The 24,986-nt window shown below is 39.8% G+C and overlaps 1 protein-coding gene across 20 annotated transcripts in view; it reads left to right on the top strand.

Moving 5' to 3' along the window:
• TENM3 (teneurin transmembrane protein 3) overlaps positions 1-24,986 on the top strand; it is a 623,972-nt gene that overhangs the window by 415,109 nt on the left and 183,877 nt on the right. The window contains exon 1 of one of the 20 annotated variants that reach the window (XM_087735955.1): positions 15,916-16,018. The exons of the other annotated variants lie outside the window; for them this stretch is intronic. Coding sequence (XP_087592081.1) covers positions 15,964-16,018 — 55 coding nt within the window. The 5' untranslated portion in view covers positions 15,916-15,963. Of the gene's footprint in view, positions 1-15,915; positions 16,019-24,986 lie in introns of those variants that run through there. 20 annotated transcript variants of the gene reach the window in all.

Genomic DNA, 24,986 nt, shown 5'->3' with positions numbered 1-24,986 from the left:
TTACCAGAACCTTTACCGATGCCGAAAATTTATTTCCAGAGTTGTCTAGATCCATTGTAACATTTGAGTCATTAAATTCTCTAATCTGGCAGTACGTGGGTGAAATTAAATTAACAGGACTTTAAAATGAGCTTAAACTTAGGGCTAGGAGTGAATTATGTCCTGTGTTCTGGGCACAGCAGACTTGAATGGCTCCTTTGAAGGAATCCTACCCTAGAGGGCTGAGCAACTTCATGCTCATTAAAAGTAAGACTCATAACTTGACCTTTGGCAATAGATTCTATATGCATTTCACTATGCTTTAGACGCAGCAAATAAATGGAGTGCTTTAGATGCTGGTGCAATTCATATGGAGTAATGAAAGAAAAACTTGTCTCCTTCTACGTAAGGGTATTTTCACTCCCACTGTTGCTACTACTACGCTGCACTGGTGTAGAAAAGAGTGGCATTACCAGGGTCAGCAAGACCATAGGGACCATTGTTATTTTAACTAGCATGACTGAAACATGCTCTGAACAAGGTGAGAGGACAGTAGTCTGGAAACCTCAAGTAGCTGCCCCTTTCTCAGCAACGCAATCGCTAGTGGAAAATGTCACCAACGTGACTTGGTGCGTCAGCAGCCTTTACAGTCCGGGATGGCTGCAGGCAGCTCTAATTACTTGTTAAAGTCCGCTGGTGGCACAGCAGGTAGCGTCCCGTAACGGTGCCGCTCAACTTCACAGTTTGCTTCCTGCTCAGAGGTGAGAGAAGGGCTATTGAGCAAGAGCTGTATGATTATCGGAGGCGTCGAGAGGAGCGGCTGCCTAGAGGGGACAACAGTTTCTTTTGTAAAGTTATGTTTATTTGAAAGTGCATTTTAGCAACCATTTCCGTATTAGCTTCACAGAATATTTGAAGCTATATCTGCTTCTCGGGTGGAAAACGGCTATAAAGTAATCTCAAGATATTTACCAAACCTTTGTCTCTTTTTCCCCTTCTCTCTTTGTCCTCTTTTCATCTTCCAAATTGCATTTTCTGGGAATTAAATAATAATGGGCCTGTTTTGTCAAAACTCCCTAGCTGCTGCAGTATTACAGCCCAAAGAGAGTGTGGGAGTTTTCTAGCAATACATTGAATTTCTGGTCTGATAATTCTCGGCAACAGAAGTATGATTTCAGTTGCTCAAATCCCAGCTGCCATATTTTCAGGTAATTACTGGAAAAAAATTATCTTACTGTATGAGAAATGGTGACTGAATGTACCCTAATTTTCAAGTACAAGTAAGTTTAGAGAATGCCTCGTATAATATGGATATCTGTTGCTCTTATGCAATGGTTAGATAAGTTATATAATAGTCTTTGAGATGTTACTTCATCTCCCTGATCAACTTGTGATAAAGTTTGGGAGCTTTTATTCTGTTGGAATGTATAATTGAGTTTTCACTGTTATATCTTTATTTTATTTCCTTCCTTTCCCTTTTTTTTTTCTCCTTCTATTCTGTTATATGTATACCATCATTATAGAAACAGAATTTTCAGTATTTTGCAGTGTCTCTAGACTGTGTTGTGCATAATACCATAAACACAGTAGCAAAAAGTCATATGGTATTTTTAGGGAAGTGTTGGATTAAAAATTACTGCAGACATTAAACAGTAACATTGTCATGTACCTCTGATCTTGACAGATACTTGGTCATAATTGCAGCCTGTCTGTAAAGATTTTGTATCCCATATTTAAGAAATAAAATACGGAATTATCACGTAATAGTGCATGTAAAATTGTTTTGTATGTTTTGACACTGTTAATACTTCTTAACATTGACTTTGGTGCTTACCAGTTTATAAATATTTTCTAATTCTGATGAGGATTAACTGTATAATAATTTTTTCACTCTTGCAAAAATGGAACAGTAAAAAAAAGATATTATTTCTGATTTTGGGAGTGGGCCAGGATTCAGATCTAGGGTATTTTCCTGGTTCTTTTGCCAGGTGACTTCTGACTTCAGGTATACTGTCCAGCCTCCCATCCTCCCAAAGGCTTAGGTAAGCAGCTGCAAACCTCAGTTTCTCCCCTGTCACTGGCAATGCTCTCTGTAGTTTGTGGCAGGGACATGCTCTGCCTTATTGTCACTTTAAGGTCTACAGATTTTGCATTTAGCACTGAGTGTCACAGCTTCTATTAGGAGGAAAATGATTTCTTTTAATAATTAAAAAGGGTTGTGTTTCCTCTCCTGGTGCTGGTTCGAATGAACAGGGAATTGTGCTGAACTCTGTGTCGTTGGCGAGTGAGGGTTGCAGTCAGACAAGCCCCGCTGGCAGCAGCTGAGCCACGCAAGGGGTTTCTGCTGCCAGCTGCTTGTCCCAGCCTTCCTGCTGCGTGTGCCAGCCAACTGCCCAGGTAGCTGCTCCCTAACCTGGCCTGTCCAGACAGTCCCCATTCCCTCATGCGTTTCCGAGAACAAAGCCTTTTAGCCTGTCATTTTGACATCAGGGGATTAGGAAACGAGTGCGTGGTTGTGATGCTGAGGGGTGATGTTCCCCCTAGTGACGAGCAGCTGGGAGCAATAACCTCTTCACTCCACTCAGATGTATCCAGGGCAGCACATCTGACGGTGGCCTTAGGCAGTCAGAGCTTTCTTACGACTCAAGAGCCTCAAGGGGTTTTGGCCAGTCTCATTTGTGGGTAGCGAATGGCCTGGAGATGCAATATGTTCAGTGAGAGTAAGATAAGATAATGCTAAGATATTCAGTAGCAGAATTCAAAACACTGGCAGCTTTGCTGGTGAAAACTTGGACCTCTGCGAGTTCTCAGGCACACAAGGTAGGGTTTTTTTTGGATGCCATTCTTGTACTGAGGCACAGAAATTCCCATCGTAAGTATATACAAGTTTTTATAGCTCTCAACGGAGACCCAGTCCTGCCAGGTGTATAAGCTGATGACTTAACTGTGATTTAACTGTGTACCTGAGGTACATTCTTGTAAGCAGGCTATGCCATGGCTCATTTTCCCCCTCTTCGTTACAATTTGAAGTATGTTGCATGCTCATCAGGCAACAGAAATAATCTGCATAAAGATTCTGAATAGAACTTAAAGAAAAAATGGCTTTAATGTTTCAGGAGGAATATTCCCATTCCAAATCAGGACAAAATAGGAGTCTTCAAAGTTTTCATGATTGGTAATACAAAAAAAACCAATTTCACTGTAATACATTGGAAACATTTCCCAAAGATAATTTTGAAATGCTTTGGTTAGATTTAAACTACATAAAATAACTGGTAATGCTGGTTAGATTATGTTTGGAATCAATATATTTTAAATGGGCAAATAAGAATATTTCTGAGATCTTTCAAACTGATCACAGAGGAAGTGCTTTGGAGTGCACATCTTTGTAGTGTCTCCAGAAGGCTTTACAAGTGAAGTGTCTCCTCCAAAATTAAGGAGCCTTTAAGTGTAGCATTCAGAACTTTTAAATCCCTTTTGGAAAGAGGGGTTTGATGCAAAAACTGGGATAGGAGTATTAACACCACAAACATTTTTTCAGTATAACGACGTTTCAAAATACATGCTGTCTACAGCTACAGATTTACAAAATATTGTTTCAGAATAGGTGGCGTTGGGTTGATCGGCACAGAAATGGATGCATACTCTGTAGAAAGAACCCAAGCATGTTTAATGTTGTTGCATAACTGAACATTGATAATTGGGTTTTCTTCATCCCTCCATCCCTCTACTTTGCTCCCCCTTTTTTTTAACTCTGATATCTTAAGTGCTCTAAATGCAGTAGCATAAAACTATGGTAAATGGAGCTAAAGTAAAATGTCTGTTCTTAAAGCATGCGACATAGTTTTAGCATCACTTCTGTCATCTTTCCTTTGGACTTTATCAAAGCAAAAAGCAAGCCCTTCTTACTCGGCTGTTGCAGATTACCTTTAACAAGGTGGTGTTATGTGAGAGGTGTACACTTGCGTGTTTCCTTCAGAAACCACGACTAAATGCTGAGGTGGAGAAAAGGATTCTGACTGATTCATTTCATATACTTGTCAGTTAGAGCGTCTCCCTTTGTAATACTTAAATCTGTGCTTATAGAGGTCACACTAGACTGAGTTTCAAAGGTTGAAGCAAAATTTCTGTTAGCGTGTGTTTGCATCCATGTAGGGAATAATTTTGATGGGTTTTGGGGGAATTATAAATGGGGGGATAACACTGCATAATTTCCTTTTGTGTACCAAAACATGCCTGTTTAAAAACAAAAGCATTTTCCATACTTTTGGGTATAACTCATCAGACTATTTGTTTAAATTCTGTTTTACCGAAGGAAAAAGAGTAGGGAAAAGAGGAAAAGGTATTTATTTCTACCAAAGCTACTCTCCTCTCTGAAGAGAGGGTACTACTGCAATTTCATATGCAAGCTTTTAGCAGTGTCCATCAGTGTTTGTTACAACCTACTGAGGCTGCACAAGCGGTCACCTTATTTTATCCACTATTGGCATTGTCTGACAGGGTTATGGTATGGCTGCAGGCCACTGCCTTGTTGTGGCTTCGGGGAACAGTCCTAGCATAGCGGCATCAGCCTGAATTGCCGTGCACCTGAGCTGCTGAATGGAGCCGCAGGAACCAGTGTCAGACTGAGTCGGGGCTGAAACTGGTCCAGACTGACTTTTTTTTTTTTTTTAACACTTGCACAATATTGTTCAATATTGAAAATAATGATCTACAGGTAGATAAATGTAAAGTATGATATTTTTCTAAAATTATAGGCTGCGTGCTTTGTTTTAATACCTGGCTTTTTTGTTAACTGTGTTAAAGAGGCAGTTGTTTTTCAGCTTAACAAGACATGTCTCTGCCTTTTCCACTCAAGACGCCAGGCAGAGCTGATCGAGCCTGGGTAACTTAGCTGACCTGAACCTTTGTTTTCAGTTTTGATAACTTTGCCATACAGATCTTCAAATTTGTGTTGGTAGAAGCTAGTGTGTTAACTATGTTGCATTATAAAGAAAAAAAAAAGGAAGCAGGTCTATCTGGACCTGTGTCTGTGCCTCTATGATTTAATTAAGCCCCTGTCTATATGGTTATAGCTTATTGCTTCTGGGATTTTAGTGACAATGAAATGGTTCTGTATAGTAAATAGTATTTTTCTTGTGCGTGTAAGTTTTCTGAATTAAAAAACCCATATTTTTCAGACTATAGGCTGTACTTATTCGCCAGAGAAAGTAAAGAAACAATGAGCTTCACAGCAAAGCCACTCCTGTCAGAACGAAGGGTTACAGACTAAGAGTACTGGTTTAAATCTGGAATAATTACTACTGCTGTCAAAATACAAAATCCTTAAAATTCGCTATACCTTTTCACAAGAGCAGTGATTGAGAATTTTGCCAGGTGCTGCAAATGGTTTGCTAGTCCTCCCAAATCCAGATCTTTGCCAAATGAATTGAAGAAGTAAGTGGAAAGTTCATAGTGCCCAGTTTTAAAACATGCAGGGGTGCTGGGCTTGCGGAAGTGGGGGACAGGAGGGTTTTTCTTTTGTGTTGCAATTTTTATTATTTTTTTAAAAATGCATTGACAAAGAGGAAGAAAAAAATATAGGCAGCACATCTGCAAATGGCTACAGCCTTGTCTAACCCACCGAATTAAATGGAGTTCCCTACAGGCACACAGATCTGCCCACATGGAGGAAAATGTGGAATTGAGCCACAGTTAGAAGACTTAGAATATTAGTTAAATTAATGAAAATCAACATAGAAACAAACCAAGTTAAAATTATGCTGTTAAAATGATTTTTTTTTCTTTTTACATTTTTGCTCACTGTTTTTTGTTTTGTTTGTTTTTGTTTGGTTTGTTTCTTTTTTTTTTTTTTTTTCATTTTCATTGTCCTTCACACCCACATCTCCCAGGACTCCTTTTTCCTTTTTTTAAGGTAGAAAAAACTGTTATCTGGTCTTGTGAACAAAGGTACAGTTAACTGGTTAGAAGAAGATAATCTGTGTGAGCACAAATGAGATCTTTGAGCATGTAAGCTAAGGTGAAGCAGGTAGGCTTACATATGAAAACAGAAATTAAACTCATGATTTCTGAGAGCAATACAGTTTTATTCTAATTATCCAATGTTTTTATCACGATTATTGTGTTAAGAAATTTTGTTAAAAGTTGGAACTGCTGACTGGAATATGGGATGTGCTCATATATAAAACGGGATCTCAAGTCTGTCTGCAGAACAGAGGAAGAATTGTTTGGCTAGTGACTGAGGCAGTACTGCTTTTGAGGCTTTTTCTTTCCAATCTTTTTCTTAGTTTTATGCCTGACTTTTATAGTTTGGAAAGATTTTTTTTTTTTTTTTCAGTTGGACTTTTTTTAAGAATAATTTGTTAAACCTTCGAAGAACTTATGTTGGCTTCTGTTGAATGGACTGTAAATGTCTGAAACAAAGTGTTTCCAGACTACACTCTAAGATGGTCAATCCAAACCAGCGAGGCCTCGAAAGTTAACTGTCGTGTTCTGGCTTGCTGGACTAAGGGAGATGAATGACCAGAAGCAGGCAGGCTTCCTAGCCTGATGAAGAAAAAGCAAGTAATTCGGTTTTTTGCAGCTTTGCCTTCTTGTCTGGTCATATGGTAAACCAGGCTTGCTAAAAGACTTGCACGTCCTTTGCTTTCTGAAGTGGATAGGTATCTGGCAAATAAGTGTGTGGTTTAAAAAACCCAACACTCCGTTGATATTAATGGAGCCAAAAAAATCAGTGGCTAATCTTGTCAAATACACCAACTTCCAGAAGCGTAATTAAAATTCAGAAATAGCAACAAGCATACTGCTTAAGTACAATACTGTTTAAGTTTCTTTTCTTTTAGTATTTTCAAAGGATATCTATATCTCCTTTAGCATTTTTCCCATTTGACGATACGGTCAAGTAGTAGAGGAATGTGCAGAGCCAGACTCAGATTTTTTTTTCTGAGCACAGTCTCAATATAATAGTTCATAGCCTACAAAATGTCTTTTCTGCCCAACACATCCCAGACATGTATTTTTCAAACCGGAGGTTTGCCTTTCAAATTTGTATTTGAATTTAAATGTAGTAAGATGGAATGTCTTCAAGAGAGCAGGAATAGCTTATTTTATCCATATCTGATTGTGAAGGGGAGGAAGAAAAGCTTATTATCTCATCAGACATATTTTTAGCAGGCTTCCATAATTGGCATGAGACCCTCAATCTAAGTACTTGTTTTAGAATGGAGGTGAGCTGATCCTTTCATGTTCACTGGTTAGCTTGAACACAATTTCAGTTCACACAGAGCTTTATGACACCCTCTCATTTAGAGGGTAGTGCCTAAACAAGGTCCAAGTCTCTAATATTATCAGTTCTTATAAGAAATTAGTTGCTTATTTAATGTAATAATTGCAGTAAATGAAATAATTCTGTTATTCTGGTTTGATTTTTTGTAATCAATTTTATTAATTTGTCTGTTTTATTGTAGGATTTTACTTTAATTTAGCTAGTTTCATTTATAAATCTTGGAACATGTATGTTTTGAAGCTTCTTCTCCAGATACTGCTACTCTGAGTAGATCCAAATATGTGTTTAATTAATCCACAAAGAATTTGGTGTACAGGTACCCAAGCTGTTGCCCAAATCAAAAGTAATGCGTCTGTGTGAGCTCACTACAGTGCCTAAGATAATCAGAAGCAAAGCTTAACAGCCTGCACTCAGTATTGCAATGAGGTAGTTAAACTGATCCCAAGGTGCAAGCTACTGTTTTGCACATTTGGCATTGTGTTGAACTGTAGAAATGTGCTGGCTCCCTCAAATAGCTTTTCTTCTGTTTGTGCTGCAATCCTCTGTACTGTAGAAATGATCAGAGATAGTTCAGAGAACTACAGCCTATTGAGAAAATTCCCCTCCATTTTAATATTTAATTCAAGTACATGTAAATAACTGGGAAAAGCTTTCTTTACAGTTGTGGTCCAAAATAACTGCTTTTTTCATTGAGAGTCTCGGGTGTGCTCTGTGCCAAAAAGCACTTAACATATTTTATGTGATAAGTGGACATGCTGTATTAGTATTTCAAGTTTTAAAAGTAGGCAACAGCTTTGTCATATAGTAATGTTTAATTGTGAAACGATCATCTGGAAATATGGATCTGTCCCTTCAGCTGCTTACAATGTATTTATTTTCTAAAGGATTAATCCTGTAAACCAAAAGTTGCCCAGGAAAGTGTCATCTGTGGTGGCAGGGTGAAGTAAGTGAAGCCGCATAGCTGGGCATGTTCGTTGTGTGTTCCTAATAAGAAGCTCCATATTCATTGTCAGACTTCATTAAGATGGTTTGAGAGGTGTCTTGCAGGTTAGTTTTCAATCAGTGTTCATCTGTCAGCTACTACAATTGTCTCCTGCTTACTTCAGCTATGATACCTCTCAACCTTTTAATCAAAACCAACCCAGGCAGAGTAATCAGAAGCATGCAGTGGGTGAGAGTTGCTCAGGAAACCCTTCCAAGCTTTAAGTCTTCTCCGCTGCTTCAGTAAAAAGTGAACCATCTTCTGCACGCTCCCTTTGGTCTCTGAAGCTTTGGAGAAAGAAGCTATTGGAGTCTAAATACCGCAATGAATAGAACCTAAGCAGTGGGAGTTACTAGCACAGGGCTTTTTATTTTTGTGTTGTTTTGGTTTTTTGAAGAAAACCTCACCAAATTTCACTGCACTTCTTTACATGGAGTAGCATCTTGTGTCTCACTGACCTGCCATTTTGCTTTGAGCCAGTGTTTCTACATAGATACGCAGTTGATAACTGGACAGTTGTGTGTCTTGACTTTAGCAAAGATTGTCAGGAGCATGTCTCCAGGCTGAATGTTGCTGAATGTCCTCCACAAGGCTTGTATCTCATGAACTTCCCAACTCTGCCCAGTGGGAGGTTGGCCAAAATAACTATTCTGAACTAGAGGATTTTTGCTACCTTTTCCAATAGTTAAGAATTCTTAAATGGCAAATCATCCTCTTCTCTTTGAGATTTGATATGTAGTCATCTTGGGTTTTTTTTAATTTAAGTTTTCAATTAGGGAAAAAGAGTTGTGATAGAGATCTTAGGGCAAAAATACTTTCAGCCAGATTTGTGTGCTTTGATCTAAAGTGATGCCCCAAAAGTAATAAAAGATTAAATGGCCGCAAACTTTAATGTCAGATGTAGTAGTCGTTAAGGTCTTTCAGGTATTCTGTAATTGTTAATTCAGTTCTTGGTTCATTAAAAATATACATTTGTTTAATTTGCAATTTTATTGGGACTTCAGAATTATTTTGTTGCAAAACTTCTATGTCCTCTGTGTCATAGCCATTAAGCATTTCCAAATACAATGTTTTTTACAAAGCACAGTCACTCTTGTATTTAAAAGTTCTCTTTCACAAAATAAAAAGTGCAACTAAAAGGCCTGCATCAAAAGCACTGTATGCGCTATGTCTTTCTGCGTGCCTGAGAACATACTCCCATTTTCCCTCACTCTCACAAACCCTAGCATGACACAGTGATGTGTCATTTTTCTTTTTTTCTGAAGATTTTGCAAATGACCTTTTCGTGGAAATATCAAGGTGAGCTTACTGAGGAGTGATTTAACTGTTCGTATTACTCTATCTTTGATTAATATCTTTACAAAGTATCTTTACCAGGAGTTCCTGTGGGTTTCTCTTTTGTTGTATTCTCTAGCTGTTGAAGGATAAATAAGTTAACTGAATATTCAATGTAATCAGCTGGGTGTTTTATTCAGGTAATCATTCGATCAGTACAGTCACATAGGTATTTTAGAAGATGTGTTTATTGTGAGAGAATCTCTACAGTAAAGAGATGATCAAACAATAAGTTTTTTGAAAAAATGCGATGATACACAAAAGGACTTTTTATCAAGTACGGACATTTCTTAGTACATTGTTGTTTAGAAAACGAGAATACCTCTTGAGTGCTCTGAGCTGAAATACGAGATCTGAATTTGGAGCTAAGAATGACCATATCTGGAAGAACGCAGATGAGTATCTTAGGCTTTCAAAGCTTAAATAACTAATCCAATTTTAGTTCTGTGATTTAATAGATTTTTATAATGTAATGAACTGAACATTAGCTTGTACCCACCAAAAAAAAAAAAAAATCCCTTTCTTCAGTGTTTTGAGTAAATTTTAATGAGGAAGAGCTAGTGACGGTAAAGCAGAGTCTCCTAGATTCTAACACTTTGTGTTTAAAAGCAATTTCTCAGACAGGTAATGCACAATAAGTAGAGCATGCCCATACATTTGGTATTTAAAAAAAATTTTAAAAGGTGTTTTCATGTTGTGATGCAGCCACAGTGTCTTGGAGATGGAAGTAGTCACACATCTGCAAATAAAAAATGTAGAGTGGAACAACAGTTGTGTGGCATAAGTTTAACTCTTAAAAGTTCAAAATTATGTGTTTCGTTTGAATATGTCTCTTTTACTTTCTGTAAACTTTAGGAAGGTTATTTTTAGAGTGCCATTATTTCAAATTTCTTAATTGTTTTCTGTGCGTTCGTCAAAGAAGCATATACATGGTATGATCCATATATATACATATATGAGTATTTTCATTGATTTATGTGGTTACATATATAAAATATTCATACCTTAATAGAAACTAAAAACAGTCTTTATTGGGTTAAGTTGTGAATGTGGCCACCAGGCTGCAGAAATGATGGATGGTTTTCTTACCACATGTAATAGTCTAACAGGATTTTACAAAACCTTTGTGCACACACTTAAAAATTACCAGAACATTTCCTTGAAGTAAAGAGCAGGTATATAATCTTAACCTGCTGCTTCAGTATTTCAGAGACATTTTCCTAAACGTTGCTTCAAAAAATAGGTCTGGAATGTAAGGGAAATTTTTTGTATAAATAAACACTGTAGATTGCAGTTGCATATAGACTGAAATGTGTTGTATTCATTTTGTTGCATAGAGTTCATTCATTGCATCATAACTTGGTTGTGGGTTTTTGTTTGGTTGTTTTTTTTTTTTAACAAACACTTTCCAACAGAGAAATTGGAAGTAAGGTTAATTATAAAATATGATTCTATTATGTATTTTTGTTTCTGTTTGGAAATTACCTGCAAGTATCTTGAGAAACAGTCACAATCAGATTTCACCATTTGTTAAAAACCTCCTAAGCTTGCACCGCTGCTTTTTCCTCTGAAGGTCCCTGCCCCTTACACCCGTATTGAAAAGTTGCCACTATTGCTTCCTTGCCCTCTAGTTTACTGGAGTGCACTCTGCACCTCACCGATGATGTTATACCTCTCCTATGATGCGCCTACTCTTTTTGTGTTTTAGTGTGGGTTGGGACCGTGGCCTTTCAGCAAATCTCCTGGCTTACCATACTATGATTTGTGTCACGGAGTGGTGTCGGAGCACACGTGCCGATTCCTGCTGGGTGGCACTAAGCTGGAAAACGTGCTCCAGAAGTGCTCTTCACGTCCCCAGCTGCGCGCGTACTCCTGCCCGCAGGACCACACTGGAACTAGCTTGAAGCAAAACCCTTAAAATATGAATCACATGGCTTTCGGGTTCTTGGCAGCAGCTGCTCCACACAGCAGATCCACTCCTGTTGGCTTGCTTTGCTTTACAATGTCTCCTGTAGCCACAGCCCATGAGCCCTGTGTCCCTGGTGGGAGACCTGCTTGCCTAGGATAGCAGGGTCCTTCTCTGATCCCCTCAGTGCTGGTGGCAGCACAGTCGTGATCCTGGAAACAGGACTTTGAGAGGGGGCACTTTAAGATGTGCACCAGGAATTCAGGCCATTCATCCCAGAGGAGTATTCATGTTGTATGCTGTAATCACTGTAATTAAGGACTATAATACTATTTTGTTGTGGGTAGCACCCTCTTGGTATTTTTTTCTACCCCTCCTTTTTCTCAGTCTTGCTTATCCTCAGGAGTGAAATTATTCATGGCCAATGTACTCACTCCTGTATCACCCCAGTAATTCAGTACAACTTCTCTGTTCCTTGTTCCCCTTTGATTGGCCTCTCCATGTAGTCATGTAGCGCATAACACAAAGATAGATTGTATGGCATTCTCTGCTGGGGAAAATCAACACATAGAGCAGGCTCACTGCCAAGATGCTCATAATTAAACTGTTGCTATGGACAGGATTACATCACTGTTTCTATCAATCATTTGCTGCAGTTTTGTGGCTATCAGTACTTGGATTTTTTAAGGTTTTAGTTTTTGTCTTCCTTCTACTTACCTTAGTTTTCAGTTGAAGTGTTGCAGCACATAAAGAGATGTATAAATAAAAGTAATTACAGGAAGACAGAGGAAAAAAAGAGAAGCCAATTCCATCATTCCAACTCTGCGTTTGAAGCTGATATCTTTGTGAGGTGTTTGCATTTATTCAGCTAATAGAAATGGCCAGATGAGGTCATCCCCATTCAGAAGTCACCATATTGTTGTGACTTACGAGTCTGTTGCAGAACTACCATGATGTGGTAACAGTCTGTACAGCCAGCATGTTACCAGTTTGCTGTAAAACGTTGCAAATGCAGGTGTGGTATTAAAAACAGCAGCAAAGCAGTTAAACCTTTAATTTTCTTTGTCCCTCATCGCCTCTGATTCACGTGCAGTAAGTTGTGAGAGGGACTAATGACAGGATAGCATGAAGTACACTGTTGTATTGGAACAGAGCTCGATTGCCCGAATACGGTGGCTGTACTTCACCTGCTACCGTATCATTGCTACTGTTATCGCCTATTACAGTGATTTTCAGTAAGTGATTCCTTTTGGTAGCACTCAAAATGTTTGGTGTTATAGCTAACTAGCATGCAGTGCATTAAATGTAGAGAGGTCCAGGATTACAGTACAAATAAGGTAGTCTGAGGGGTAACAAATGATATCGCGTGCAGCTGAGATCACTGTAACGAGATAAACAGTGTGGTGTCACAAAATTGTCTCCCAGTTGACAAAACGATCCATATTTTATAGATCGTCTTAAAAATTGAAGGATGGAGTCAATTATAGCCAATTATGATGCTACATTCACTGGAGGAGTTTTTGTATCCTTTGGGGAGGAATAAGGAAATGTTCAAGTCAGTCAGAAAAAGCTTTTGCATTTGCTTCCTTGTTTTATCTGAACGCAGTTTTTTCCTGGTTCTTCAGGTGAAAACTGCATGAAAGCTGGGACCAAATTATCTTTGGGAAAAAGATTATTTTTCTTTAGTTCTTTCATTTTTCTTTGTGCTGAGCATAAAATTATGGTAGATAATATGGCAAATAGAACAAGAAACTTGAACATCGGCTCGCCTAAGTTACATTTGAGTTTACTCCAGAGGAATTGTAAATGCAGCCTGGTGATGGCAAAGCCTGCTTAGACAATGCATGTTGACATCTTTAATTTGACTTGCTTCCTTCCCAGAAAGGAACCTTCATGTCAGTAAAGAGATACCTAGTAGATACTGCGTATTTCCAAATTTAGTCTATAAAAGTAGAACTAAAAGAATGAGAGCATGGAACGGTTTGCTGTGACCCTCAGTTGCTTTTTGGTGAATAGATGTAAAATGGGATACAAAAGCAGTGTATTGAAGATGAACAAACGGATGCTCACGTTCATGAGATATCTGGTCATAGTCTCAGTGGCTGAGAGGCAAGCATTCATTTAATGGCATAGTACTCTTATATTATCTCCCTCCTCCCATTTTGATTCTCAGTAGCGTACCGGGGAGCTGCGCATCCCGTCTGTCTCATGCTGCAGGACTGGCTGTGAGGAGTAGTTTCCCTTTCCTAGCAAAGCATGCTGTTGGTAATTAATTAAAGATTGAGATAGATAGATAAAGCTGTATTCAGAGATGAAAGGTGACTGTAAACAAGTTGTTTGAGTAACGTTTCAAAGTGTTATCCTCCTTCTGTGTTCAGGATTTCATTTCACCAGCTAGCTTCAGAGGGTGACCTAGTGCATGTGCCAATGACAGAAGCGACTTGTAACAATTCAGATCATGCTTTGTGCTTTATGAAATGGGATTGTAAAAATCCTCTCAAAAATGACATCTGAAATAGCATTAAAACACAATTTCCCTTTGATAAGGTTTTAAGGCACTCATATGAAAAGTGGCACTGCTTTGAGTGGCTCTGTGTCAGCATTATGCAACGTGTTGCCCATAAGTGACGTTAATCCATTAAGGGTGTGAGGGTCACTTATTTTTCTCGTGAAGTCATTAAATACCTTTATTGATTTCTGTTGAATCAGTTGCATTCTGCTGGCATACGGCGATCTCTAGACATGCTAATAGTGCTGTTTCTAATATGTTTATAGACCATAGTTTTAAAGACAGATATTACATTCAAAATAAATTATCATGCCTAAGTGAAACACAAAGGAGCTTAGGGAAGCAATAATATTACGCTGTTTGCAAGTTACCTGAACCTACTTTATTGCAAAAGATGATTTCGTGGCACAGATGTTCGAAAATCAATAATTAGCCATCTTCAATACATTTGTTGCTTTTTCTAAATGTACAAAATTAATTTATATATTTGGACTGCTTCTGTTACGTGATGATAAAGCATCTTTTAAAAAAGGAATGCAAACCTGGAACCCCAGTCATAGTAAATATAAAATTTGTAATACTAGTTTTTATGCTGAAGACTGTTTAAACCTTGGATCGTAACAAATGCTGTACACGGAACTGGCTGGTACTTACTATATTACTAGATTATTTTGTCATTTGAAGCAATGTTGTGCATGTGAAATGCTAGTGGATCAAATGCCAATAAGAGTACGTTTTTTCTTCATTTCTTCGTGATGAACAGATCTCGTAGGAGGAGGTACGTAAGACTCAATTAAACATAATGGGTGCATTTTTGCTCTGTACGAATGTATGCGCACTAGACAAAAAAAAAGAAAAAAAGTCATGTTCTGCCCTCCCTACTTTGATGCCATCCTAATGACTTTATCTTGGCAGTTAGCCTGAGCTTGTTTCCTTACCTATACAGATAACTTATATTGTATTTTCTATTTTTCCTACTTAGAAGGAAATGAGCCTTCAGATGAGTTTAAAATCTGATGGAAGAGTTGTGATAGTCCTGTTAATTTTTGCGATAATCTGATATTGTTGTTTACCTCACCTCTTCTAGCTTCTTTCCCTTTGGATGCAAACGGTTTATCAGAGTAGATTGCCAGCTTTGCCCTGGGCATAGCAAAAGCAGACCAGTGCGTTTGTCTCTGCAGCAAAACGTGAAGTTTTCACTTCCAAGCAGTGAATCGCATCCTGCTGAGGAATTACTGTTTGTTTTGCGGGTTTCTTCGCTAGGACCCTTAAGGGGCTCTGACAGGTCTTGTCGAATAGCGTTGGTCATCCTTGTCTCAGACACCAAGTGATGCTAAGTAGTGGCAAGTTTATTGCATTGTCTCTGGAGAAGCTGTTGTTCGCTCAGCATTTTCTTCACAGGCCGCCTGCCTGATCTCATTGAAGGAAACCTGAGCAAGGCTGTGTTATTAATGAATTATGACAAGCCTTTTGCCTATCAGGCAGAGAGGTTCCTGCTATCTCCTTTTAAGACCAAAACTTAATGGAAGATGCTCAGCTGGGCAAGCTCTCCGATGATACTCCTTAAGTGCTCATCCCGGGCTGATGCAAATACGCAGAGAGCCGTGAAGCTGCAAGTGGCAGCGTTTAATACTGTCTCCCTCATAATGCCTGAATAATTTTCCGGACAGCGATCGCTGGCAGCTGCTGTGAACGTAGTTATTTGTTTATTTTTCACCTTGGTCCTGGCGGATTGCTGACCTAGCTAATCTGCCCCACGCGCAGGGCCGGCGGCGGGGGGGACATGACGACGTTTCCCTGCTCGCAGCGCCAGCACTCTCCTGAACATGACAGGGTCGGCAGCTGGAGCCTGAGACAGGCTCCCGAAGCCCGGCGGAGTTACGTGGGCTGACTCCCGGCTCCGCTGTGCGAGGAGAGCTGAGCGATGCTGGCGAAGGATGGGAAGGAGGCGATGAGGGAGCCGGCTTATGTTTTTCTTAATGGATGTTTGTGAGCGGGAAGGAGACGGCATGGGCTGTCGGGGTGAGTTATGGAGCGCGTTTTGCGATCTCCCTCTGGTCGAGCGGCTCATTATGTTAAACAGTGCAGCTTTTAAAGCACCGTAGCTCTCCTTTTATGTGCCTTGGCCTTCATTTGCTGAAATGGCTTTGAGTTCACGGCGCTCAAGTCGTTTTGGAAACGGCATGTAATTACAAAGGTTTCTTATGCTTACCAACAGCTTTTTTGAACCAGTGTAATTATCATTACTTGTGGATACTGTAAATTGAATATCCCCTCCCTGATTACATTAAACTCAAGGGTTGGCTGCTTAAACAGCCAAATAAGAAAAGTTCACCCTTTACTATAAATAGCAAAATTGTTCTTTTAGTTCTGCTGACCTTTAAAGCGAAGTGCTTTACACGATGTCGTCAGGTGTACATTATAAAGATAGCTTGTAATTAGATCTGTAATGAGGAGCTCAGTTAGAATGGCTTTCTGAAAAACTTCATTTATTCAGCGTTTTCTAACTGCGTGACAGAATTAAAGTTTCAGAGTGTGTCAGGACTTTTAAAGGGGCCGGCTGCTGTTTCGCACTTCACCTGCTCTGCACCGGTGATTTGTAGCTGCCCAGTGCTACTGCCAGTGCTCGAAGGCAGCTGCTGTAGCTGCAGCAACTTAGCCCTGCCCTTTGAAAATAACACGGGGTCAAGGGAACGATTTATCTAGCGGTCCAAGGGTTTCTGTGATTAATTAAGGTTTCTTCTCTCACTTCAGGAGACAGATAATGACTTAATTCGTAGTGAAGAGCAGAATAAAGAGAGGGGAGAGGTGGTCACCTGATTTTTGTGTGGTTTTCGCCGGTTAACACAAGTAACTGTAGTCATGCTGAAACGTAAGTCATCTTGTCTGATAGAAGGATGCAGAGCTTTAGTTAGTGAGTTGATGTGCCTGCCTTGGGTTCAGTCTGCTGCCTGTCACAGCTTCACCAATTCTGTGCATTGCTTTAAGAGCACTGAAGGCATTCTCTGAGAAGTTTGATTGACTTCCACTTACTTGCAGTGACCGAAAATTTTAGTCCATTGCTACCAGCTAATATTTACTTTGCTTTCTTCATTCTACTTTAATTAAAATCATGCCGTTTATTCCCTGTAGAAGTTTTCTTGTTAGTCAAGACTACGTATTTTCCCCGAGCACTTCCTGCTGAGTGTCCTTCATGACCTGTCATAAAAACGTGCTTGGACAGGACAAATTGAAAAGTGTGCCTTCAAAAAAGAAAAACTTCAATTACAGTTCAATGGTAGAGAATTACAGCTGTAGGAAAAGAATAGAAAAAAATTCCTTATTGCATAATGGAATACTATAACATCTGAATTTAAATAACTCCTAAGTGATTTTTAATGAAATGTAAGGCTAAAACAAAGGCAAAAAATATTATGCGACTTGGTCTGTTTTAGAACGTGTTATTAGTTCATCTGCACTCTGCTGTAGCAGCTTTTAGCTAACTGTTTAAACTAATGAAATACCCTGCATACCCAACAAAATACTTATGTTCATATTTGATACATTTATGAGTTTAAAATTAAAGAGTAATTATTCATCACAATTCTGGTTTTTTCTTCCAACATATTTTCTACCTTTCTGTATTTATTCTGTCACACAATAGGCAAAGCTACCATACAGATTATTTATAGATTGTAGTGGTAGTATATTTCTCTTATACATGTGTGTGCATATGTGAAGTGAATAGAGAGTATTTTATGCGAGTGAGTAAGTAGAGAGTACACTATGCGTAGCCTGTATTGATAGACAAATTCTGTGTCTGATATTTAAAAATCCAAATGAAAACCAGAACAGTCTCATGGCTCATGCAATTAGACAAAGATACGAGTAGTATCAGTCCATTAGCAGACAGGCAAATCCTTTCTCATAAAAGCAAGTAGATGTTTTAATAGAGATGTGTAGAGATTAGCTAGAAATCTGAAGGCCTAGACTTAATTTAGTTGTTCCCTGTTACAGAACCTCAGCGGGTAATAACATTTGTGTGTTGTTCAGGCACCGAAGAGTCTGATTCCAGTGGCACCTTGAACAGGCTAGCTGATAGGAAAGAAAACAAGGAAAAGACAGCAGTGAGAAAGGCAAGACTTTAAAGATTGTTAGATTAATTTGTTTCTACTTACCATTTTGCAGGCACTTGTGCTTACCCTTAAGACTTAAAATCTTTAGTTGCTCCAAAATGGCATGGCAAAGTGATTTTTAGCTGGCTATATACTGCTAGAGTGAAGACAAATCTTCAAACTTGTCTTTTCCCAGCTATTTCAATTACTAGTAAAGCTTGACCATTTAGCAATAGCTAAGCTTTTGATACATGTAATGCTTTTTAACAGACCTCATTGATTGTATGTGTGTAATTTGTCAACCTCTCTTTTGAACGGTTTATCAGCAAGTATCTAGAAGGCACTGTATCCTTGAATTTTGGATACTGTCTCAGAGAAAAGTCTTACGAAACTGAGATGCGGACAGTGTTAAAACTGCTGTCTTTGTCCCCTAATTGTAGGTCACTCTTCTGCATTAAGCTTCTTTGTGTTTCGTTCCTACCTTTGTAAAAGTAAACAGAAAATACTCAGTGATGAAGCATGTCCCCTAAACTCCTCCCTGCTGGAAGCAGGGACACTGTATGAACTGGGTGGCGTTACAAAGTGGCATCACTGCATTCTCTGTTTTGCTTCCTGTGTAGTTCCTAACTATACCTAATATTTGGGCTGCTTTCTTTTGGCAGCTGAGCGCTGAGCTGACATTTTGATGGCACTATTTATTGTAACCCTAAGGTCTCGCTCCTGAGCAGTAATGTTCAGGTCAGAGCCCATCACTGTACACGTGAAGTTAAGGTTGTATTTTCCCATGTGCATCACTCTACACTTATCCACACTGAACTCAATTTACCGTTTCATTGTCTAGTCACTCAATTTCATAAGGTCCTGTGATTCTTCACTGCTTGCCCTCATCTGTACTGCCCTGAATAAGTTCGTATCATCTGCAAACTTGGTTGCTTCAGTGCTCAGCTACTTTTCCAGGTCAATTACAGGTATGGAAAGAGGAGCAGGTCTCAGTGCAGATCCCTGTGGTACTCCACTGGTAGCCTTCCTCTGCTATGCAGGCCTGACCATTTACCACTAATTTCTGGTTATGTCTTTTAATCAGTTAAGTTGCCATGCAGGGACCTATATTTTGCCATGGGTGCTTAAGTTTCTTTATAAGCCTTTGGTGAAGTACTTGTTAAAAGCCTTTTGGAAATCCACATAGGCTGCATTGGCTGGATCACTGGTTGCACATGTTTGTTTGAGCTATTCAAAGAATTGGGTTAATCTTGTAATACAGGACTTCACTTTATGAAAACTGAAATTTGAGTCTTCTCAGACATGTGCCAGTTTAGTCTATTTGTTATTATAGTTTCTATTAACTTAACTAGCATATAGACATAAGGCTTGCAGACTGCCGCTCCCTGGAGCTTTTCTGGAACCTGTATTAGAAGTTGGCAGCACATTAGCCACATTGAAGACCTCAAGTAGCAAGGCACTGGGGAGAGGGATGACACATCATTATTAGTAATTCAGCTATTCTACCTTTGAATTTTCACTCCTGGATGAATGCTGTCTGGTGCCAGCCATTTGTTACTTCATACAGAGAAAGGACTGGGGTTTTTTTGTTATATACTTCTGTAATACCCAGCATAACAGAGTTCCTTGTGCCCACCAACGTAATAATAGTCATAAATTAAAATCAGATCAGTTGGTAAATACTGGGTTAAAAAAATGCAGCTCTTACTTCTATTGTTATTTGCAAGTTTTAGTAATATATTATTTTGTTCTGTTTTGTTTTGTTTGATTTTGTGTATTTTCATTTCCCTTGCTGGTGTTTGAGAGAGTAATGCAGACGGCTGAAGAAAAGGCAAGATTGCATTTACAGAGAAGGAGACTTAAAAAATCCTGAAAATATATAGTGGTTATTTCAGTTATATAAATCTGAGATGTTATTTGAAACCATGGTACTGTAGAAAAAGTCAGATGGAAGCAGTATTTTTAATTTGACAGTTTCCTTTTAATAAAAACACATATGGCCTCCATCAGTAATTATCAATCTTAAATTACATTAGTCAAATTTTAGATCATGGATAATAAATGTGCATCAGCGCCATGCCTGGTTTCTGAGTGAAGCTTTTGTGATGTTTCAATTTTGGGGAGTATTCCTTTGGCATTCCTCATTACACAGCTCTCATTCAAAGCTGAGCAAAGTTACGAGTTGTTTAAAAAAATGACTGAAGGAGAAGTTTGGTCACCATCTACCATTTCTCTGGACAAAGCTGTGGCAATGTTTTTATTATATAGTCCGATTTTAGAGATTCGGAACTGGTTTTTAGTCACACTGGGCTTAAATTTTGAATCCATCAGATTTTTGAGCTCTTTTAACTCCCTGAAGTGGGGTTCCCATCCCACAAGGCAAAAGAACATTGTGGGTGAAATGCTTGACAGCAGGCCCTTTTGCTGCTTGAAAGCAAAAAGCAATAAGGCTCCTCAGGTGTCTGCAGAAGCGTAGCCACGATTTTACTGCAAAGCTCAGCTGAAGAAAGCTCCCTCCCACTCAGGGTGGAAGCAGAGCAAAAGATTGTCTGTTCTTGTGTTTTTATCTTGAGGAAATGGGCTTTGTGGTCCTTTATAGGGTCCCATGTGATATAAAAACTGGCAGCTCTGATCCTCCGACTTTGCTGCGTATTTCACGTCCTGTCAGCCGTCAGTGGGAGAAATGACTGATTCTGTTTTTCTTCTGCCATGGGCGTTCAGGGGCATGAGGTATGATTCATCACAGGCACACCACTCGGTCTGATACTCCATCGTGCTCGTATTGGAGGCATGAGAAAAGAATACCATTGTAACTGGGATTACAACATTTTTCCAGTCATTCTTACGGACTTTGCCAATTATAGGAAGCAACAATTTCTGTATCAATAAGTTTTCAGTTTGTCAAGATGAAGGTAGGAAAAGTGAAGAGAGAGAAGAACAGGGCAAAAATGACCAGGTAATGAGGTGAAATGAATTACAAATAATACATGGAACTAACATGATGTGCATTTAACTTAAATGGTTTGGCAGGCAAAGATTAAATGGAAATTTACCTGTAGTACCGAGCACTGCTTATGTAGGGGTTTTGTTAGTGATTTTGTTCCTGTTCTTTCATTTTTTTCAATTACTGTGGACAGACCGGGAAACTGAAGTACCCTCATAATTCTTCACCAGCACAAGGAAACACAATGTAAAAGAATTGCCAAGTTTATTCCAACACCACTTTTTTAATGATAAATACATTGCACTTTACAGAATTGCAGGCTTCAGGAAGGCTTCCCCACATCCCTCCCCACCATATTCATAATTTGTAGAGAACAAGTTGGATATCAGCACTCCGATTTGCTTGGACGTTGGCAAGATACAGCTGTCAGATTTGATATTGAGATAAAAAATCCCTCACAGGTCTGAATGGCAAAAAACTTTGAGGCCTTTTGTCTTTGCTTGTACTTTCAATGAGGATCACCTGCTAGGATTATAAAGACATATTACACCCATGTTACATCCAGTTCATTACAAGGACCTTGAGCATTGGTCTCCCGAGGACTGGATTGCTAACATCTACATAATAGTAATTTGAAAACTGTAGGAGAGAAACTGTTTAAAAAGAGGATTTTGAAAGTTTGTTTCAAACATAAAATAAATATGGAAGAAGACACACAAACTACTTTTTTTAAAGGGGAAAAAAAAAAAGACAAAGTGGGAGTTTAGGTAAGGATGATAGGAGGCATTATATAGGAGGTGGTCTGGTCTTTGGGAGCATTCTGAAGATATGCCAGGGATAGGCATGAGCTGTGGGCTTGTGCATACCAGCAGGTCATGACAGCTGAGTTAGATGTCCACATTGTCTTCTGAGTACATGGCATCTCCAATATAAGACTATATACATCCACACATGTACTTAGAATCATAGAATCATTTAGGTTAGAAAAGACCTTTAAGATCATCGAGTCCAACCGTTAACGTACCACTGCCAAGTCCACCACTAAACCATGTCCCTAAGCACCACGTCTACCCGTCTTTTAAATACCTCCAGGGATGGGGACTCAACCACTTCCCTGGGCAGCCTGGTCCAGTGCCTGACTACCCTTTCAGTGAAGAAGTTTTTCCTAATATCCAACCTAAACCTGCCCTGGCACAACTTGAGGCTGTGTGCTCTTGTCCTATCACTTGCTACTTGGCAGAAGAGACCGACTCCCACTTCACTACAGCCTCCTTTCAGGTAGTTGTGGAGAGCGATAAGGTCTCCCCTCAGCCTCCTTTTCTCCAGGCTAAACAACCCCAGCTCCCTCAGCCGCTCCTCACAGGACTTGTTCTCTAGACCCTTCACGAACTTCGTTGCCCTTCTTGTGTCTTTCTTGTAGTGAGGGGCCCAAAACTGAACAGAGTATTCCAGGTGTGGCCTCACCAGTGCCGAGTACAGGGGGACGATCACTTCCCTAGTCCGGCTGGCCGCACTATTCCTGATGCAAGCCAGGATGCCATTGGCCTTCTTGGCCACCTGGGCACACTGCTGGCTCATATTCAGCCGACTGTTGACCAGCACCCCCAGGTCCTTTTCTGCTGGGCACCTCTCCAAGCTCTTCCCCAAGCCTGTAGCGTTGCATGGGGTTGTTGTGACCCAAGTGCAGGACCCAGCACTGAGCCTTGTTGAACCTCATACAATTGGCCTGAGCCCATCAATCCAGCCTGTCTCACTTTTTCACACCTGCCTGGAGCGTCTAAGACAGCAATGTTGAACTTCAGATTTGATGTCAGGCATGGTGTTTTCTGGCCACAAATTGGCCATTTGTGCTTCCTTTTTAAGTGTATAATAGCAATGAGTATAACAGTAATAATGGAGTATTGTGGGTGGAAGTGCTGTTGGAGTTGCTGTAGGGAATAAGAGACCTCAAGATAAAAAATGAAGCTTGTTCTATTTCCAGACCTTTTTTGGAGAGAGCAGCTACAGAATGCATAGATAAACTGCAAATGATCATAAAATTATTTCAGTGGGTGACTTTAAATCCAGATACTTTGTGTAGGGAATTCGTCATGAGTGTTCTTTCAGCTCCTTTCTGTAATTCAGGGATGCGCAGCTCATAGCCTATGTGCTAGATTTGCAGCCCAGTGGTTAATTCAGTCAGTAGTCTGCTGCCTTTCAAGGCCTGGCTGAAATCTTTTGGTGTTTGGCCTTCTTTTCTCAAGCTCCACTTCTTCGACGCACAGCAGGCCAGCCTAGCTTGCGGCCAGCGTGCTTTCTGCTCCAGAAAGGGCTTTGGCGAGGAGGGTAACCAAGGCCAAGCTGTGTGAATTATTCTTCAGTCACGGTCTGCTCCCATCTGCCCCCTTTCCTGGCAGCAAGGGAGCAGGCAGAGACTCAGTTGGGCACAGACCCAGGGGTAATGCGCATGCATAATAGTCATTGTGTGCAAGTTTAGTAAATCCAGCTTTTCTGGAAAGCGTTACACCTTCCACTCTGGCTGTGCACTTGCAGTCCACCTGATTCTCCCAGGCTCAGCCCCATTTGGCCTGTCCTTCCCAGCCTGCAGACGGTGCTGCTCCTGCTCTGGCGTGGAGCTGAACCCCGCTGCGGTAGCTGACACAGCTTGATGGGTTTGTTGCCAAATGTGCTATCATTTCACCAGTGACACTGAGAATAATTTCCAGACTTCACTGGTGTAGGCTCTGCTTCCTTAAAACGTAGACTGTGAGAACAACTAGCAGATTCCTCCTTTTTGCGTGTTTATTTTAGGTCTTAATAGACTTAAGTATTTCAGGACTCTGTAGTAAAATAAATGCCTGAGGGAACCTAAAATGTTCACACGTAACTAGGGCTGGCAGGAGAACAAGAATTCAGTGTCATGAAAAATTTAGCAGGCTTGGCATTCGTCTTGATGAGGAACTAAACACAGTTCTTCAGAGATCTTAATGAAAAAAAGAGAGAGAACAAGTTGCTCTGCTATTAGCTGAGGGCTTATTAGCTGGGGCACTCACCTGGAAGGCAGGAGACTGGACTTAATCCTCTGGCCTGAATCAAGCAAAACATTCAAGCGCCTTTTTCTCTGGTTAACTGCTGTCTCTGCCTGTTTGTTCCTCTTAGGGTGACCAAAAGTTGGGTTAACCATCTGAGATGCCTCTCTGGTAGCAGGTGGTTAAAAAGGTAATGCCGAGTCTCTTCTTGTGTTGAAGAGTCTGCAGTTCCTTTTGGCTTTCATCAAAAGAAACAATGGTATTACCAGTATTACCTGTGTATTTACGTTTTTCCATGTACATGTCACAAAATGCTGTAAGTAATTTCTAAATATATTGTGGTATGCCAGCGGTTTACATTAAATGACATAGTTATTTAACTAGTGCTACATTCAACACTCCTGCGTGTTCTTGCCTTGGTAATTTTTTAGTGGAAGTTCCCTTCCTCTTCTACAATAAATTAATTAATTTATAACAAAAGAAGTACATGAAACTTTTTAATTGTGGTGTGAGGGAAAATAAAAAAGGTGTCCCATTAATAAGAAGGGTGTATGGAAATAAAAGGGCAAGGAGAGGTAAGATGGAAGAAGGTAGAGAGGTAGAGGTTTCCTTGGCTATAAAAGGGAAGACTAGGACATCTGGAAGCCTTGTCTCTGGGAGGTCATAGATGCCGTGATGTAGGTGGCACTGCCTTGACTTTATAGATGTTGTGCAGTTCTCAGAGGTACGTTGCCTGCTGGCTTTGCAGCATTCAGTTCATAACCTTTGTAGGGGATAGGCGACATGCAAAATAAAAATACAGTATTTTGCAAAGCAAAAAGGAGAGGAAATATGTTTCTGCTCCCAAACTGGCATCCTTGTAGGAGATGCCTGAAGCAAGAAGATCATTTGGTGCACTCTGTCCAGCAACTTTACGTTCAACTAGCACAGGAGCCCCTCCTTCA

This window comes from Nipponia nippon, unplaced genomic scaffold (genome assembly GCF_047370975.1).
Source record: "Nipponia nippon isolate SJK-2023a ecotype South Korea unplaced genomic scaffold, ASM4737097v1 scaffold_6, whole genome shotgun sequence".
Lineage (NCBI taxonomy): Eukaryota > Metazoa > Chordata > Aves > Pelecaniformes > Threskiornithidae > Nipponia > Nipponia nippon.
The sequence above is the reverse complement of the archived record's forward strand: the minus strand, read 5'-3'. Positions and strand labels throughout refer to the sequence as shown.